At 45.3% G+C, this 17,266-nt stretch overlaps 1 protein-coding gene across 1 annotated transcript; it reads left to right on the top strand.

Moving 5' to 3' along the window:
- The first annotated feature begins 36 nt into the window (after nt 1-36).
- On the top strand, nt 37-16,726 carry VAMP3 (vesicle associated membrane protein 3). Its single transcript, XM_050931839.1, has 5 exons — nt 37-177; nt 10,012-10,093; nt 12,196-12,354; nt 12,926-12,977; nt 14,816-16,726. Coding segments are annotated over exons 1-5 (315 nt in total). The 5' UTR covers nt 37-175; the 3' UTR covers nt 14,836-16,726.
- Nucleotides 16,727-17,266: the final 540 nt, after the last annotated feature.

Genomic DNA, 17,266 nt, shown 5'->3' with positions numbered 1-17,266 from the left:
GGCGGGAACGGGCGGTGGGCGGGGCCTGGCCAATCCCCGCCCCTGGAGCGTCACATCCCCGAAGCCGACTGCGCGAGTGGCGGCGGTTTCCGGTTCGGGGCTAGTCGCACAGCGCCGATCTGCATTGCCGGGCGGTTCCCCCAGCCCCCCTCGGAGCCTCGCACCTGCCGCCGCCATGTGAGTGCGGGTCGCGGAGCGGCTCCGCGCCAGCTGCTGCCGGGTCGGGCTGCGGGCGCCGGGCGCGTCCCCGTGACAGGCCAGGCCTGGGCGTGTCCCCGGGCGCTGCTCCGTGCACGGGCCGGGCCCAACGGTCACGGTCTGCGCCCTGCGGGCAGGAGCCGCGGTGTCCCGCGGCATTGCCCGCGCTGCTGCCGGGCCGGGCGCGCCTCTCTGCGCCGCGGCTGGGACCGGAGCCCGGGTGGGGCACGGGTCACTGCTGCGGTGCAGGCGGTGTGTGCACGGGGCCCGCTGCTGCTGGGCCGGGCTCGCCTCTCTGCGCCGCGGCTGGGACCGGAGCCCGGGTGGGCACGGGTCACTACTGCGGTGTGTGCACGGGGCCCGCTGCTGCTGGGCCGGGCGCGCCTCTCTGCGCCGCGGCTGGGACCGGAGCCCGGGTGGGCACAGGTCACTACTGCGGTGCAGGCGGTGTGTGCACGGGGCCCGCTGCTGCTGGGCCGGGCGCGCCTCTCTGCGCCGCGGCTGGGACCGGAGCCCGGGTGGGCACAGGTCACTACTGCGGTGCAGGCGGTGTGTGCACGGGCCCCGCTGCTGTGGGGACGTGGCGGTACAGCTGGAGTCGGCTCTGCTCACCAGCCTGTCACTCATGGTCCTCCCGCCGCGGCCGGGCTCTGCTTTCTAAGCTGGCAGCTGCTGCCATTCACTTGTGATCTGTATCTGTTCCTCATGCCACAATACCTGCATTTCCCTGGGCGTCGCTTACAGGAGTGACTGTTGAGTCACAAGGGGTTTGCTGGGTCACGTCCTTGCTGTGTGCCTCTTAAGGGTGATGGTAGATGTGACTTCTGTAAGGGCTGCCTTTACAGAGTAGGAACGAGTGAAATAACAATGGCATTAGATCGTTTAACTTTCTGTGGGCAGTGTGGTTGGGGATTTTTTTCCTGTCAAATGACAAGACCTTTTTTTAAACAGTTTAGCACCAGTGAAAGGAATCTGGGAATTTATATACTCCTGTTTGTTCACAAAATTGGTAAATCATCATTGTGACTCTTACAGACAGCTTGATGCTGTTAAATGACTTCTGTGCTAGCCAGTTCATATTAGATTGACAAAAATTAAGCAAAATGTTCTTTATTTCTACGTTGTAGTGTGCAGGGATGGTAAGCTCTGTGATTCTGCTTAGACTCCAATGTTTTAGAAATGAACATAGGCACTCTTCTGAGCCATTCGCTAGCGATTCAGGGAGCTTTTTAAAATATACTGGCAAAAAAAAAGCCTTTTATTTCTTTGGCCTCACCAGTTGGGAGGGAGGGGGAGGTATTGTGGGATTGTTTATTTCCTTTTGGTTTTGTACTGTTTTATTTTACAAACTAAAGGAACCTGGTAATTTGATGCTCTTTTTAAAAGATGGCATAGATTGTGATGGAGTATTCATTCTCTAAGTTGGCCACCAGAGGGTGTTTATAGCAACAATAGTACTTTGAGCAGTGAAAAAAGTATTAAAAGCATTTTAAAATGAGAGCGAATCAGGGGATAGTTAAAAGATTTCTCCTAAAATAGATGCTACAACAAACATGATCTTGGTCCAGAAGGGACCATTCTGATCATCTATCTGACTTCCTGCATTGGACTATCCAAAGAACTGCATCAAGTCCATAATTTCTGTTGGAGCTATAGCATAAGAATGATCACACTGGGTCAGACCTATGGTCCATTTAACCCAAGATCCTGTCTTTTGACAGTGGCCAGTGGCAGATGCTACAGGGAATGAACAGAACAGGGCAATTGCAAGTGATCCATTCCCAGCTTCTAGAGGTTGGAGGTTTAAGGACACCTGGAGCATAGGGTTCTGTCCCTGACCATATTGGCTAATACCCGTTGATGGACCTATCCTCCCTGAACTTACCTGATCCTTTTTGGAACCCAGTTAGACTTTTGGCCTTCAAAACATCCCCTGGCAATGAGTACTACAGGTGGAGTGTGCACTGTGTGAAAAAGTATTTCCTCTTGTTTAAAACCCGCTGAGTATTAATTGCATTATGTGACCCCTGGTTCTTGTGTTGTGTGAAGGGATAAATAACGCATCCTTATTCACTTTCTCCATATTATTCATCATTTTATAGACCTGTCATATCTCCCATAGAATCATAGAACTGGACAGGACCTCGAGAGGTCATCTAATCTCATAGACTTCAAGGTCAAAAGGGACCATTATGATCATCTAGTCTGACCTCTTGCACAATGTAGACCACAGAATCTCACCCATCCACTCCTGTAACAAACCCCTAAACTATATCTGAGTTATTGAAGTCCTCAAATTGTGGTTTGAAGACCTCCAAGCTGCAGCAAATCCTCCAGCAAGTGACCCATGCCCCATGCTGCAGAGGAAGACAAAAAACCTCCAGGGCCTCTGCCAATCTGCCCTAGAGGAAAATTCCTTTCCGACCCCAGATATGGTGATCAGTTAAACTCTGAGCATGTGGGCAAAACTCATCAGCCAGCAGTCCAGTCCCCTTCACTCATGGCAGGGCTAAGTATTATCTAGACCATTCCTGACAAGTATTTGTCTAACCTGCTCTTAAAAATCTCCAATAATGGAGATTCCATAACCTCCCTAGGCAATTTATTCCAATGCTTAACCACCCTGACAGGAACTTTTTCCTAATGTCCAACCTAAACCTCCCTTGCTGCAATTTGAGCCCATTGCTTCTTGTCCTATCCTCAGAGGTTAAGAAGAGCAGTTTTTCTTCCTCCTTGTAACAACCTTGTATTTACTTGACAATTCTTATCATGTCCTCTCTGTCGTCTTTTTTCCAGACTAAACAAACCCAGTTTTTTTCAATCTTCCCTCATAGGTCATGTTTTCTAGACCTTTAATCTTTTTTTTTCGCTCTTCTCTAGACTCCAGTGTGTCAGCATCCTTCCTGAAATGTGGTGCCCAGAACTGGACTCAATACTCCAGTTGAGGCCTAATCAGTGCGGAGTGGAATAGAAGAATTAATTGTGTCTTGCTTACAACACCTCTGCTAAGACATCCCAGAATGATGTTTGCTTTTTTTTTTTTTTTTTTTTTTTTGCAATTGGGTTGCACTGTTGACTCATTGAGCTTGTGGTCCACTATGACTGCCAGATCTCTTTCCGCTGTATTCCTTCCTAGGCAGTCATTTCCTATTTTGTATGTGTGCAAACTGATTGCTCCTTCCTAAATGGAGTACTTTGCATCTGTCCTTATTGAATTTCATCCTATTTACTTGAGACCATTTCTCCATTTTGTGCAGATCATTTTGAATTTTAATCCTATCCTCGAAAGCACTTGCAACATCTCCCAGCTTGTTATCATCCGCAAATTTTATCTAAATCATTAATGAAGCTATTGAACAGAACCAGACACAGAACTGATCACTCCACTCATTATGCCCTTCCAGCATGACTGTGAACCACTGATAACTACTCCCTGGGAATGGTTTTCCAACCAGTTTTGCACCCGTGTTATAGTTGCTTCATCTAGGTTGCATTTCCCTAGTTTGTTTATGAAAAGGTCACGTGAGACAATATCAAAACTTTACTAAAGTCAAAATATCACTTCTACTGCTCCCCCCATCCCCAAGGCTTGTTACCCTGTCAAAGAACGCTATCAGGTTGGTTTGACACGATTTGTTTTTGACAAATCCATGCTGACTGTTACTTATCACCTTATCTTCTAGATGTTTACAAATTGACTGCTTCATTATTTGCTCCATTATCTTTCTGGGTTCAGAAGTTATCTTGTTTCCCTTTTTATAGATTGGCACTATATTTGCCCTTTTCCAGTCATCTGGAAACTCTCCCATCTTCTATGACTCTTCAAAGATAATCACTAATGGCTCAGATATCTCCTCAGTCAGCCCCTTGAGTATTCAAGGATACATTTCATCAGGCCCTGGTGACTTCAAGACATCCAATTTGTCCAAGTAACTTGTTCTTTCGCTATTTTAGCCTCTTCTGATCCTACCTCATTTTTACTGACATTCACTACGTTAGATGTCAAATCACTACTAACCTTCTTGGTGAAAACTGAGACAAAAGTCATGAAGTACCTTTGCCATTTCCACATTTTCTGTTATTTCCCCCCCCCCCTCATTGAGTACCGGCCTACCTTGTCCTTGGTCTTCCTCTTGCTTCTAATGTATTTGTAGAATGTTTTCTTGTTTCCTTTTATGTCTCTAGGTAGTTTGATTTCATTTTGTGCCTTGGCCTTTTTAACTTGTATTATTTGTTTATATTCATCCTTTGTAATGTGACCTGGTTAAAAAGATAGGAAACAAAGGGTAGGTAAATAGTCAGTTTTCAGAATGGAGAGAGGTAAATAGTGGTCCACCAGGGGTCTGTTCTGGGACCAGTCCTAGGCCTTGGCTACAGTGGCGCTTTACAGCGCTGCAACTTTCTCGTTCGGGGTGTGAAAAAAACACCCCCCTGAGCTCTGCAAGATACAGCGCTGTAAATCGCCAGTGTAAACAGTGCCGCAGCGCTGGGAGCTCAGCTCCCCATGAGGAGGTGGAGTACGTGCAGCGCTGGGAGAGCTCGCGCGACCACACTCACACTTCAAAGCGCTGCCGTGGCAGCACTCCCGCGGCAGCGCTTTGAAGTTTCGAGTGTAGCCATACCCCTAGTCAACATATTCATAAATGATCTGGCAAAAGGGGTAAAGAGTGAGGTGGCAGTAATTTTGTATCATCTGCAAATTTTAAAGATAGTTGAGAACCAGGCAGACTGTGTGAAGAGCTACAAAAGGATCTCTCAAATCTGAGTGAGTGGGCAACAAAATGGCAAATGAAATTTCATTTTGATAAATGCCAAGTAATGTACATTGGAAAACATAATCCCAACTATATATATAAAATGATGGGGTCAAAATTAGCTGTTACCACTCAGAGATCTTGGAGTGTTTGTGGATAGGTCTCTGAAAACATCCACTCAGTGTGCAGCGACAGTCAAAAAAACGAACAGAATGCTGGGACTAATTAAGAAGGGAATAAATAATAGGACAGAAAATGTGATGCCTCATGTAAATCCATGGTACTCCCAAATATTGAATTCTGTGTGCAGATGTGGTTTCCCCATCTCAAAAAAAAAGGTATATTGGAATTGGAAAAGATTCAGAAAAGGGCAACAAAAAGGGCACCCGCATGGCCCCACAATATGCCAGTATTTTTATGGCCGACCTGCAACAACGCTTCCTCAGCTCTCATCCACTCACGCCCTTTCTCTACCTACGCTACATTGATGACATCTTCATCATCTGGACCCATGGGAAGGAGACTCTGGAAAAATTCCACCATGATTTCAACAGCTTCCACCCCACCATCAACCTTAGCCTGGACCAATCTACACGAGAGGTCCACTTCCTAAACACCACGGTGCAAATAAGTGATGGTCACATTAACACCATCCTGTACCGAAAACCTACCGACCGCTATGCCTACCTTCATGCCTCCAGCTTCCATCCCGGGCACATCACACGATCCATTGTCTATAGCCAAGCACTGAGGTACAACTGCATCTGCTCTAACCCCTCAGACAGAGACCAACACCTACAAAATCTCCACCAAGCATTCTCAAAACTACAATACCTGCACAAGGAAATAAGGAAACAGATTAACAGAGCCAGACGTGTACCCAGAAACCTCCTACTGCAAGACAAACCCAAGAAAGAAACCAACAGGACTCCACTGGCCACCACATACAGTCCCCAGCTAAAACCCCTCCAACGCATCATCAGGGATCTACAACCCATCCTGGACAATGATCCCTCACTTTCACAGGCCTTGGATGGCAGGCCAGTCCTCGCCCACAGACAACCTGCCTTCCTGAAACATATTCTCACCAGTAACTGCACTCCGCACCATAGTAACTCTAGCTCAGGAACCAATCCATGCAACAAACCTCGATGCCAACTCTGCGCACATATCTACACCAACGACACCATCACAGGACCTAACCAAATCAGCTACACGATCGCCGGTTCATTCACCTGCACGTCCACCAATGTAATATACGCCATCATATGCCAGCAATGCCCCTCTATGTACATCGGCCAAACTGGACAGTCTCTACGGAAAAGGATAAATGGACACAAATCAGATCTTAGGAATGGCAATATACAAAAACCTGTAGGAGGACACTTCAGCCTCCCTGGCCATGCTATAGCAGATCTTAAGGTGGCCATCCTGCAGCAAAAAAAACTTCAGGACCAGACTTCAAAGAGAAACTGCTGAGCTTCTGTTCATCTGCAAATTTGACAACATCAGCTCAGTATTAAACAAAGACTGCAAATGGCTTGCCAACTACAAAACCAGTTTCTCCTCCCTTGGTTTTCACACCTCAACTGCTAGAACAGGGCCTCATCCTCCTTGACTGAACTAACCTCGTTATCTCTAGCTTGCTTGCATATATATACCTGTCCCTGGAAATTTCCACTACATGCATCCGACGAAGTGGATATTCACCCAGGAAAGCTCATGCTCCAAAACATCTGTTAGTCTATAAGGTGCCACAAGATTCTTTGCTGCTTTTACAAAAATTATTAGTGGTATGGAACGGCTTCTGTATGAGGAGAGTTTAATAAGACTGGGACTTCTCATCTTGGAAAAGAGACTGCTAAGGGGAGATGCAATAGAGGTCTAAAATCATAATTCTTATAGAGAAAGTAGATAAGGAAGTGTTGTTTACTACTTAAAACACAAGAATTGGGGTCACCAAATGAAACTAATAGGCAGAGATTTAAAACAAATAAAAGGAAGTATTTCTTTACACAATGCATAGTCAACCTGTGGAACTCCTTGCCAGAGGAAGTTGTGAAGGCCAAGACCATAAAAGGGTTCAAAAAAGTAGTAGATAAATTCATGGAGGATAGGTCCACCAATGGCTATTAGCCAGGATGGGCAGGAATAGTGTCCCTAGCCTCTGTTTGCCAGAAGCTAGGACACCATTCCTGCCCATCCTGGGGCACCTGGCACTGCCCACTGTCAAAGACAGGATATTGGGCTAGATGGACTTTTGGTCTGACCTAGTAAGGCCGTTCTTATGTATGATCTAGTTTCCACTTTTTGTAGGACTCTTGATTTTTACATCATTGAAGATCTCCTGGTTAAGCCAGGGTGGTCTCTTTCCATACTTCCTGTCTTTCCTATGTAGTGGGATAGCTTACTTTTGTGCCCTTAATAATGTCTCTTTGAAAAACTGCCAACTGTCTTCTCTCTTTCCCCTTAGACTTGCTTCCTCTGAGATCTTAACTGCTGACTGAGTTTGCTAAAGCCTGCCTTCTTGAAATCCATTGTATTTATTTATGCTGTTCTCCCTCCATGATTCTAAGGCAGAAGTTGGCAAACTGCGGCCCGCAGGACCCTCCTGCCAGGCCCTTGAGCTCCTGGCCTGGGAGGCTGCCCCCGGCCCCTCCCCTGCTGTTCCCCCTCCCCCACAGACTCCACTCGCTCTGATGTAGTGCTCTGGCAGCGGGGCTGTGAGATCCTGGGGCAGCATGGCTGCAGAGCCTGGCCTGCCCCGGTGCTCTGAGCTGCATGGTGGCATGGCTGGCTCTGGCCGGGCTGCACAGCTGTAGCGCCGCCAGCCACTGGTGCTCCAGGCAGTATGGCAAGGGGGCAGGGAGCAGAGGGGGTTGTCTAGAGGGCAGGGAAGTTTGGAGGGGCAGTCAGGAATGAGAGAAGGGGTTGGATGGGACGGCGGTGGGCAATCAGGTGGTAAGGGGACACGGAGTGAGGGGGGTAGATGGGACAGAGGTTCCGGGGGGCCCATCAGGGAGCAGGGGGGTTGGATGAGGCAAGAGTCCCGGGAGGGGGGGTGTCAGGGGGCAAAAAGCGGGAAGGGGGTGGCAGTGGGCCATGCCTAGTTATTTGGGGAGGCACAGCCTCCCCTAACCAGTCCTCCATACAATGTCTGAAACCTGATGCGGCCCTCAGGCCAGAAAGTTTGCCTGCCCCTGTTCTAAAAAATGGTAGAACTCTCTATAATTTCATGATCGCTTTCAGTCATCTTTTCCAAGCTGACTAGTTCCAATTTTTTTTGTCTTTCCTCATATGAAAGCTGTTACATATCTCATGATCATTTTTGTTGCCCTTCTCTGTACATTTTCCAATTCTAATATATCCTTTTTTGAGATGGGGTGACAGTAACTGCATGCAGTCTTCAAGATGTGGGCATACCGTGGATTTACATAGCAGCATTATGATATTTTTTTTCTTACTCTTTATCTCTTTCCTAATGCTTACTCACATGGTTAGCTTTTTTTGACTGCATATTAAGCAGATGTTTTCAGAGAACTGTCAACGATGACTCCAAGATCTTTCTTGAGTAGTAAGAGCTAACTTAGACCTCATCATTTTGCATATATAATTGAAATTGTTTTCCAATGTATGTTTATCAACATTGAATGTCATCTGCCATTTTCTTTCCCATTTATCTAGTTTAGTGAGATCCCGTTGTAACTCTTCAGTCAGCTTTGGGTCGTCTGCAAACTTTGCCACCTCACTGTTCACTCGTTTTCCATATAATTTATTAATATGTTGAACAGCTCTGATCCCAGTACAGATCCTTGAAGGACCGTGCTATTTACCACTTTCTATTGTGAAAACTGACCATTTATTCCTACCCTACAGCTGAGGCCCAGTTGGTGTCCTGTCCGATGTCCTGTCGAGAATTGTGTTCATAATCAGTATTGAAAGGTGGTACAGCAAGCAAACGATAAAAAGCCAAAATACAGGATATATTGTAGATCAGGGGTTCTCAGCCTTTTTCTTTCTGAGGCCCACCCAACATGTTGTTAAAACACCATGGCTCACGTGTGCCACAGCAACTGTTTTCTGTATATAAAAGCCAGGAACAATGTCAGGGACAATTGCCCGAGTCCCCATGCCACAGTGGGCTCCCACCAAGCGAAGTGGCTTTAACTTCAGCCCCATGCAGTGGTGCTTTGGCTTTCTGTCCTGGGCCTCACAAGTCTAATGCTGGCCATGGTTGGTGGACCCCCTGAAACCTGCTTGTGGTCCCCCCCAAGGGCCCCAGACCCCTGCTTGAGAACCACTGTTGTAGGTGTCTTATGTGTACAAACTGTAAATGTGCCTGTTCTTCTTCCTCCGTTGAGGGTACGCAAGACAGGTCAGACTCCTGAAAGGGGTGGGGTACAGTAGTCGGGAAAGGTTGAGTCACACTGCTCTACAGGGCTTCTTTCACCTTCTTCTGAAACATCTGGTATTGGCCACTGCCTCTCTATTCTGTGGGGAACTTTTAGGAGAAGAAGCTATATGTGTGTGTTGCATGCTTCCAGTAACTGACACAATCTTTTTCTGAGTTCAGTAGCTTTCAAAAAGAATTTAAATTCCCAAATTCAACAAAGGGAAAAAAGTGCACACAAGCTCATGTGCTTTTTTTATTGGAAAGAAGGAGGGGGCGAAATCCTTAAACCCATGTTCTGGCCAATCAAGAGCAACTATACACCATGCCTTGAACTGTAGTGCCGCTCTTCTCTCTCCCACCTGCTTCTCTGCTCTCCAGTGTCATTGCAGCCATTCATTGGTGGCAAGTCTGGAACACTGTCTGAATTTTATGGCTAAAGCTTGCTGCTGAAGCTTCACTCCTCCACTGCAAAAGAAATCTAACTTTCTTCTGATGTATTTTAGCTCCTTGAGAATGTCCCGCCTTTTTTTGAGACAATTGATGTTTACATTTATTTTCACTGGTTTGTGTACCCTTTGTTTGCAAATTACCAGGCATACTTCTAGGTGGTGTATATAAATGTAATTAACAATATGATATCGTAGTGTAACTGTCTCTACATTTCAGGTCAACAAGTGGCCCTGGAAGCTCAAGTAATGCCTCTGGCAGTAATCGTCGCCTTCAGCAGACACAACACCAAGTAGATGAGGTATGGCTCTTGTATAGAGCAGCTTTACCATTCCTTTGACCTTGGAAAACCTGACAGAGGGAAGACATATGGAAGTGTTGTGTGGGCAAAGTTTAAAGTTATCTGCTTCAGTGTATGAACCAAAAGTTAGAATGTCTTCATTTGTCCCTCTTGTGATCTGAACTATCATCCTTGAGACTCATTGTAGGAAACCTGTGATACTTTACAGGTGTTGACCTGCTCCTGCAAAGATGAATATCTTGTGAGCCAGTGTGTTAGCTACACAACTTCATTTGGTTTCTGACAGAGAATGAGCTTTGCTATTTGGAAATCCACAGTTGCCGGAGGTTTCTAGTTGTGTATCAAAACTATGGCAAAACTTCTTGTGTGAGCCAAAAAACATCCCTGTCTGAGAGGCTTATTTCTTTCTGTCTGGATAGGGTAGCACATAACTTCCTTTTCAGAAGTCATAGGTGCATTGTACAGCAACTCCTCGCTTAACATAGATATGTTCCTGAAAAATGCTACTTAAGTGAATCCAATTTCCCCATAAGAATTAATGTAAATGGGGGAGGGGGGTTAAGTTTTCTCTTATGAAAAAAATTTCCCTGGAAGATTATATTTTATATAATTTTATATAATACACACATCCACACAGTATACATTTTAAACAAACAATGTAATACTGTACACAGCATGATGATTGTGAAGCTGGGTTGAGGTGGTCTAGTCAGAGGATGGGATATTTCCCAGGGAATGCCTTACTTCTAAATGATGAACTAGCACTCGGATAAACCCTCAAACGTTAACATGTTGTTAATGTAGCCTCGCACACTACAAGGCAGCACGAATGGAGGGAGGGGAGACAGTGGTGTTGTGTGTGTGAGAGAGAGAGAGAGAGACAAGCATTGCCCCTTTAAGTACACTGACCCCACTCTAAGTACACTGCCTTTTTAAGTAGATCAGCAAGTTGAAACAGCAGCTGCTGCCAGCAAGCTCCCTCTGTCCTGAGGCCTGTCATGTCCCATCCCCCCTTCACTGCAGAGATAGGGTACAAGAGTGTGAGGAAGGGGGCACCATGACATTAGCATGCCTCTTCTCTTCTCTTCCCCCCCTCTTCCCCCCCCCCCCCACTGCACAGCAAGCAGGAGGTTCCCGGGGGCAGCTCCAAGGCAGAGGGCAGGAATAGCAGTGCGGGAAGGGACAGCTTCCACACAGGGAACTTAGGAGGACTGCCGGTCCCCCCTGGTTCCAAGCCCCCACCAGATAGCTCCAACAGGCTGCTCTTTCTGCAAGCAGTGGACAAAGCAGATGGCTGCCAAACAATGTTATAAGAGAGCATTGCACAACTTTAAACGAGCGTATTCTCTAATTGATCAGCAATGTAACAATGTTAACTGGGACAATGTTCAGTGAGGAGTTACAGTGTTGTTCTAATGCCATCTGTAGCTTCTATAAATGAGTTTTTCATACACAGTTTTGACCCTTCTCTAACATGCTAGATTATTAGTGGAATGCTTTTGTTTCAATAGGAGTACGTTTATAAACAAAGTTTCTGATATTGAAACCCCAAGGCAGGCACTGGGAATCTCCAACTCAATTACTTTGGCCTGGTCTACACTAGGGGGGAGAGGAGGGTCAATCTAAGTTACACAGCTTCAGCTATGTGAATAATGTAGCTGAAGTTGACGTACTTAGAACAGCTTACCTTGGTGTCTTCACTACAGTGAGTCGACTGGTGCTGCTCTCCCGTCGACTCTGCCTGCGCCTCTCGTCGAGCTGATGTATAGGAATGGACAGGAGAGCGCTCAGGGATCGATTTATCATGTCTAGACTAGAAGGGATAAATTGATCCCCCCCCCGGATCGATCTCTGCCCGCCAGTCTGACCAGTAGTGAAGACATACCCTAAGTTCCACAAGTCTTTTAACTAATATAAGAACCTAAGTTCAATATTGTCTACTCTTAATCAAAAAGGCAATATCTTCTGCCTTATTTAAACACAAACTTTTGAATGATGTTAATGTTATAAGAGACGTTTGTCAGGATCTGCTGAATGCTTAATGTTCAAGGGGATGAACATTAAGGAATGAATAACTTACTGTGACTATTAAATCACTTTAGGTGGTTGACATCATGAGGGTGAATGTAGACAAGGTGTTGGAACGAGATCAGAAGCTGTCGGAGTTGGATGACCGTGCTGACGCACTGCAGGCAGGAGCTTCCCAATTTGAGACCAGTGCTGCCAAGCTGAAAAGAAAGTATTGGTGGAAAAATTGTAAGGTAACCATGACTCGAGTATTTCCAATACAAATTCATGTTACTAAGAGCTATAAGTAGCTGAATACTACATAAAGGGGAAGAAATCCAGGTGACTCTAACCATGAAAACATATGGTCAGTTTCTGCAGCCTTTACTCATGGTGAATAGTATTTAAGCTTAGAATATCTGGTCCTTAACGAGCATCTGGCTTAGTGAAGTAGATGAACTGCCCCAAAGTTGGGTGGCCTGGCCACATTCCTTTACACAGAACGTTCTCCAGGACAAAAATGTGGTCAAGGATAAACGAATGTACTAATTTAAGGTGTTGGATTTCTAGGAGAAAGAAATTCAGTGATATGGATTGAATGATGACAACACAGACACAGCCCTACAAAGAACCTTTAGTCTTAGTCATGTCTGTTAATTACAGGGAAGCCTGGGAGCACACTCTTTATTTGCTGCAAAGCCAAGACAGAGTGTAAAACGTTAATTGTAAGGCAGGGGAGCAGTAGTTGGGTCTAGAGAATCAGCCCTCCTTTTTAAAAAATATCTAAGTGAGTTGTTTGTACGAAATGATGTGCTTTTTTGACAGATGTGGGCAATATTGATAGCAGTTGTTCTCATCATTATCATCATCATCATTGGTAAGTATTGAGCTAAAACGCTGTTTTGTCAATAGGACTAGCATCTTGGGGCATAAGACTGTAAGTCAAATGCAAAAAGTTGTTAATGTAATGCTCTCTGGGTGTGACTGCTAGTTCATAGGTCATAATATTCAAAAGTTAAGGTTCACACAGCAACGCTAACTTAGCCGTATTGCATGCTTGACATATGCAGTAGTCCAAAGTAGTACTTTACGTTCAAACATTAATTTAGCAGCATTATCTGTGATGTGGTGAAGTTACAGCTTCTGTGGGAACCTTAACTGTTGAATCTCAGGCTTCTGCGCACTGAGTAGAAATGGGATCCCTCGGGAGACTGGGATCCACTGAGTCTCAGTCCCAGCTTTGCCAGTGACTGTGAGAGTGACCAGGTCTCTTGACCACTTCTTTGCCTCCATTTCTCAATCTTTAAAAGGGGGATAATGGCACATACCTCACAGAGGTTTCTGAAGAGTAACATGAAGTGCGTTGAGAACCTTAGATGACAGAGCTGTGGACATACACACTTATCAAATTCATCTTTCATAGTATTTCTACATTTATTCATCCTTTAGACTCCAGGTTCAATAGCCTTATGTCACTTTTCTTTCTTGCAAAGCAATCTGGCCCTTTTCTATTGGATCATACCCTTTTCCTAATCCCAGAATGGGTACTCCGGCCAATCAGACTCCCCTTGCTGTCTTCCAGCCCAGAAGTCAGGCAAAACCAAACAACAACAAAAGTAGGGAAGCTTCATATGAGGTTCCTCTTCCAATCCTCGAAAGTGCTTAGATAGCAAGGTGGTTGGGCCAGGTCTACACTGTAAACTTACATAGTTATCAGTGTTGTGCAGGGTTGTGAAAAATCCACACCTGTGAGCAATGCAGTTATACCTGCCTAACCCCTGATATAGACAGTGCTATGTTGACAAGAGAGCTTTTCCCTTCAACATAGCTACCGCCTCTCATGGAAGTGGATTAACTATGACAATGGGAGAAGCTCTCCCATCATTGTAGTATTGTCTGTCTTCAGTGAAGCGCTACAGTCCAGGCAAGAGCTTTAATCTGCCTAGCCTCACTTGAGTGCAGGAAACTGCACTGACTTCCTGCACTAGCTTTCCTGCTGGAGCAGAAGCCTGGGGGAGAAGGAGGACAGGCAGTTCTCAAGGATTCGTCACCAATGAACAAGCTGTTTAAACAGAAGTATATTGCAGTAGAAGTTTTAAGAGGAAAGAAATTCATGCACCCTTCTTTGATATCCAGATTTTACTTTTCCCAGCTTCTGAATGTTGCCAGATGTACCCTTATGTCTATGATAGCCACAAGCCCATTATTGTAACTGGTAACGAACCAAGAAGTACAAATGCAAGTGAAGATGTTTCTGGTGTATGTAAGGAAGACTGTGAGCTCATACTCTGCCATAGTAGAGCCAGTGAGCTTATAACTAGTTGCGCTGCCTGGTGTTCAGCTCTTTGAATTTGTGGTGTAGCTGCTAAAAAGCTTTCTAGCAGGATTCATTTACTCTCTAGCTCAGACAGCATATTCATTTCTCACCTTTTGGCCTGTTTGTAACACAATCTACAGCAACTAATTGTGATACTACAAACGGAATTGTGACCATAGGTGAGAAATACCCAGTACATGAATTCTAAAAGTCAGTCCTGTGCAAGAATGAAACTTGCCCTATGGTAAAACAAACACAGGAAATTTAGAATTTCCTTATGTTGAATACTTGGAGTGTTCAGTAGCTCAAGTCTTTAAGTTGCAGGATTGTTTTATGCCTCTTTGATGTGGGTGAGTGAGGGGAAGAGAACTTTTCCAATCCTTATTTTTCTGTTATAGTCTGGAGTGTGTCCCCGTGAGTTACAAGAAGAAATGCAAACCAGCGGAAGCCATCTCTCTCTCCTTCAAACCTGCTGTATTCTCAAGCTTGCACCTACTAATGTATAAAACAAAATTATTTTGATTAGTCATGTGTTAACTTTCTCTGGTTTATAGAAAATGTGCCTTTATTTAAAAGTTACACTCCTAATTTTAAAATGCTAATAAGCACAGCCCACACCTTGCACAGTGCCTTGGTAATCTTGAGTATGAGCTGGTGAAGAGGATTTCATGTTTGCATCTGAGAATCTAGAAGCAATGTATTGTTGCCAGTGACTACTGCATTCTAGATAAATGTGAAGAGTGTTTGGATATCTGTCCTCTTCACTGTCTCTTCTGCGCCCCAATTTAAAAGTGTCTTTTCTAACACATTACTGAAGGGGTGGGAACCAAATCTTAAATTTGTGCCTTCTTGAAAGAAACTTTTAACACCTCTGCCATTTGAACAGACTTTGCCTGCCTTGTCTTATTCCATTAATGCCTTCGGACTAGTTGTGGAAGAGCCTGCCACCCTTCTAAACACTACTTGTCGTTCACTGTCTTATGAATATGCAGTTAAATTCTATTATTGAAGCTCTAAAGATTTGAGCACTGAACCATTAGTGCTGCCTTGTGGCATTTGTGATTAAAGACGTCTTTTAAGGTGTTTACATTATCTTCAAAAGACAGTCTGTCACTTTTGGTGCCAGTTTAATCTGAAAGAGTACCTTTAAAAATGTTTAGTGTTTGTCATGTAGACACTAAAGTTGGCTTTGTTTGGGGTTTTTGTCTTTTGCTAAAAAGTAGTTCAGTGAAGGCTTTTCTCTGCAATCCAGCAAGATGTTTCCAGTGTAGAATCAGTGCCAAATGTAGTTTAAAATTTTATATGTATTTATATGTAATCTGTTCGTATTACTTCACAAACTGTCTTCCCTCTAAACTAGTCTTCAGAGTGAGTGTTCCCTTAGGACTTCAGGAAAGGCTGGTAACAAATAGTGTTGCCTCGTCCCTTTTATCGCCGGACTTTTTAGGTATGGGTGACTGCTCTCCATGAGGAGGGGAAAAAAATAACTTGATACTTCACCCATTGAGTCACCACTGTGTGTACTCTGTCTAATCTGCCTGTTTCTAATTTCTTCCCAGTCCTTGTTTCTACTTCCTCTGTATAGTTTTCCTTTCTCTTGTCTCTTTTCCTCCCTTACGTTTCGGGATAGATTTGCAAGTAGCTACACTGTGTAATTGGTTCACAAACCTAATTGACATAGCCTACTTCTTTGAGTGTTGGATGTTGCTTTAGCTGTTGAATTATGAGCCAGACTCTTGATGGACAACTACCAGAAAGATGTGACAAAGCACTCGGAGGGTGGCTAAGCCCAATGATGGATCTGCTCTCTAAGCACCTGGGAAGAAATATTGATCTCTTTACCCCAAAGTACAGGATGCTTTAGAATGGTTTTTTTGATAGTGAGTGTTGTGAAAAGTTGCTCTGTTGGCTTATAATTAACTGTCTACGGCCTTGCCTGCTTCTTTGAGGATGAAGAGGGAGAGAGGGGCAAGGATTTCTGTGCCTACTGAAGTACTTTAATTTCTGCTCTACCTTCATCATTGCAGTGACTAAATGTACAAAGTCTCTTAGAAAAATAACTCTACTGTATGAATGCACCATGGACCAGTAACGAAGCTAACTGTACAAACTGAAATCTTATTAACTCACAATTAAGAAATTTTTTACTATTATCTTTATGTGCATCTTTTAAAGAAATATCAACTCTGTATACTAGTTCCTGTACTTTCAGAGGTTTCTAAGTGTATGTCCTCAGGAGGGCATGTGTCCCTGCACTGTGTTGGCAAAGATGCCTTTGTAACATTTAATAAAGTGGCTTTTGAAACTCCCTCGTGTGTATGTGTGTGTGTGTGTGTGTGTGGTGGGAGGGGGGCGTTAGGAAGAAAGGTCTCTGCTGCCTTAAGCTGCTGAGGAGGGCGGCTGCGCCTCCTGCGGGGTGGATGTTGAGGGCAGAGTGGGCCAAGGGCGGTTTCCGAGCTGGGTCAGGTTGTAGCCTCGGATCCCTGCCCGGTGACATGGGGCGGAGCAGCTGGGTGCTGAGGTGGTTGCGGTGTGAGCCCCGGCCAGTAGCATCCGGCTGATGTTCTAGCCCCTTGGGAGTTGGGGGAGGGACTTCCTGACAGCTGCTTTCTGCTGCTGCCCAAGTGAGTCCACCAGGCTCCACCCGGACTCACATTGCACTGTGGGAACACTGGGCTGCTAGCCCGGGGCCCCATGGGAGGAGGGGGCAGGGCCTACTCACATTGGGATGGGTGAGAGTGGCTGGGCGGAGGCAGCGCATGGCCCCCAGGAAGGGGGGGAGACCCTGCTAGCGGCTTGAGCCAAGGGAGTGAGAGGGAGGGCCTGAGCTTGGGGGGGCTACAGCTGCT

The sequence above is a fragment of the Gopherus flavomarginatus genome, chromosome 21, assembly GCF_025201925.1.
Source record: "Gopherus flavomarginatus isolate rGopFla2 chromosome 21, rGopFla2.mat.asm, whole genome shotgun sequence".
Taxonomy (NCBI): Eukaryota; Metazoa; Chordata; order Testudines; family Testudinidae; genus Gopherus; species Gopherus flavomarginatus.
The sequence above is the reverse complement of the archived record's forward strand: the minus strand, read 5'-3'. Positions and strand labels throughout refer to the sequence as shown.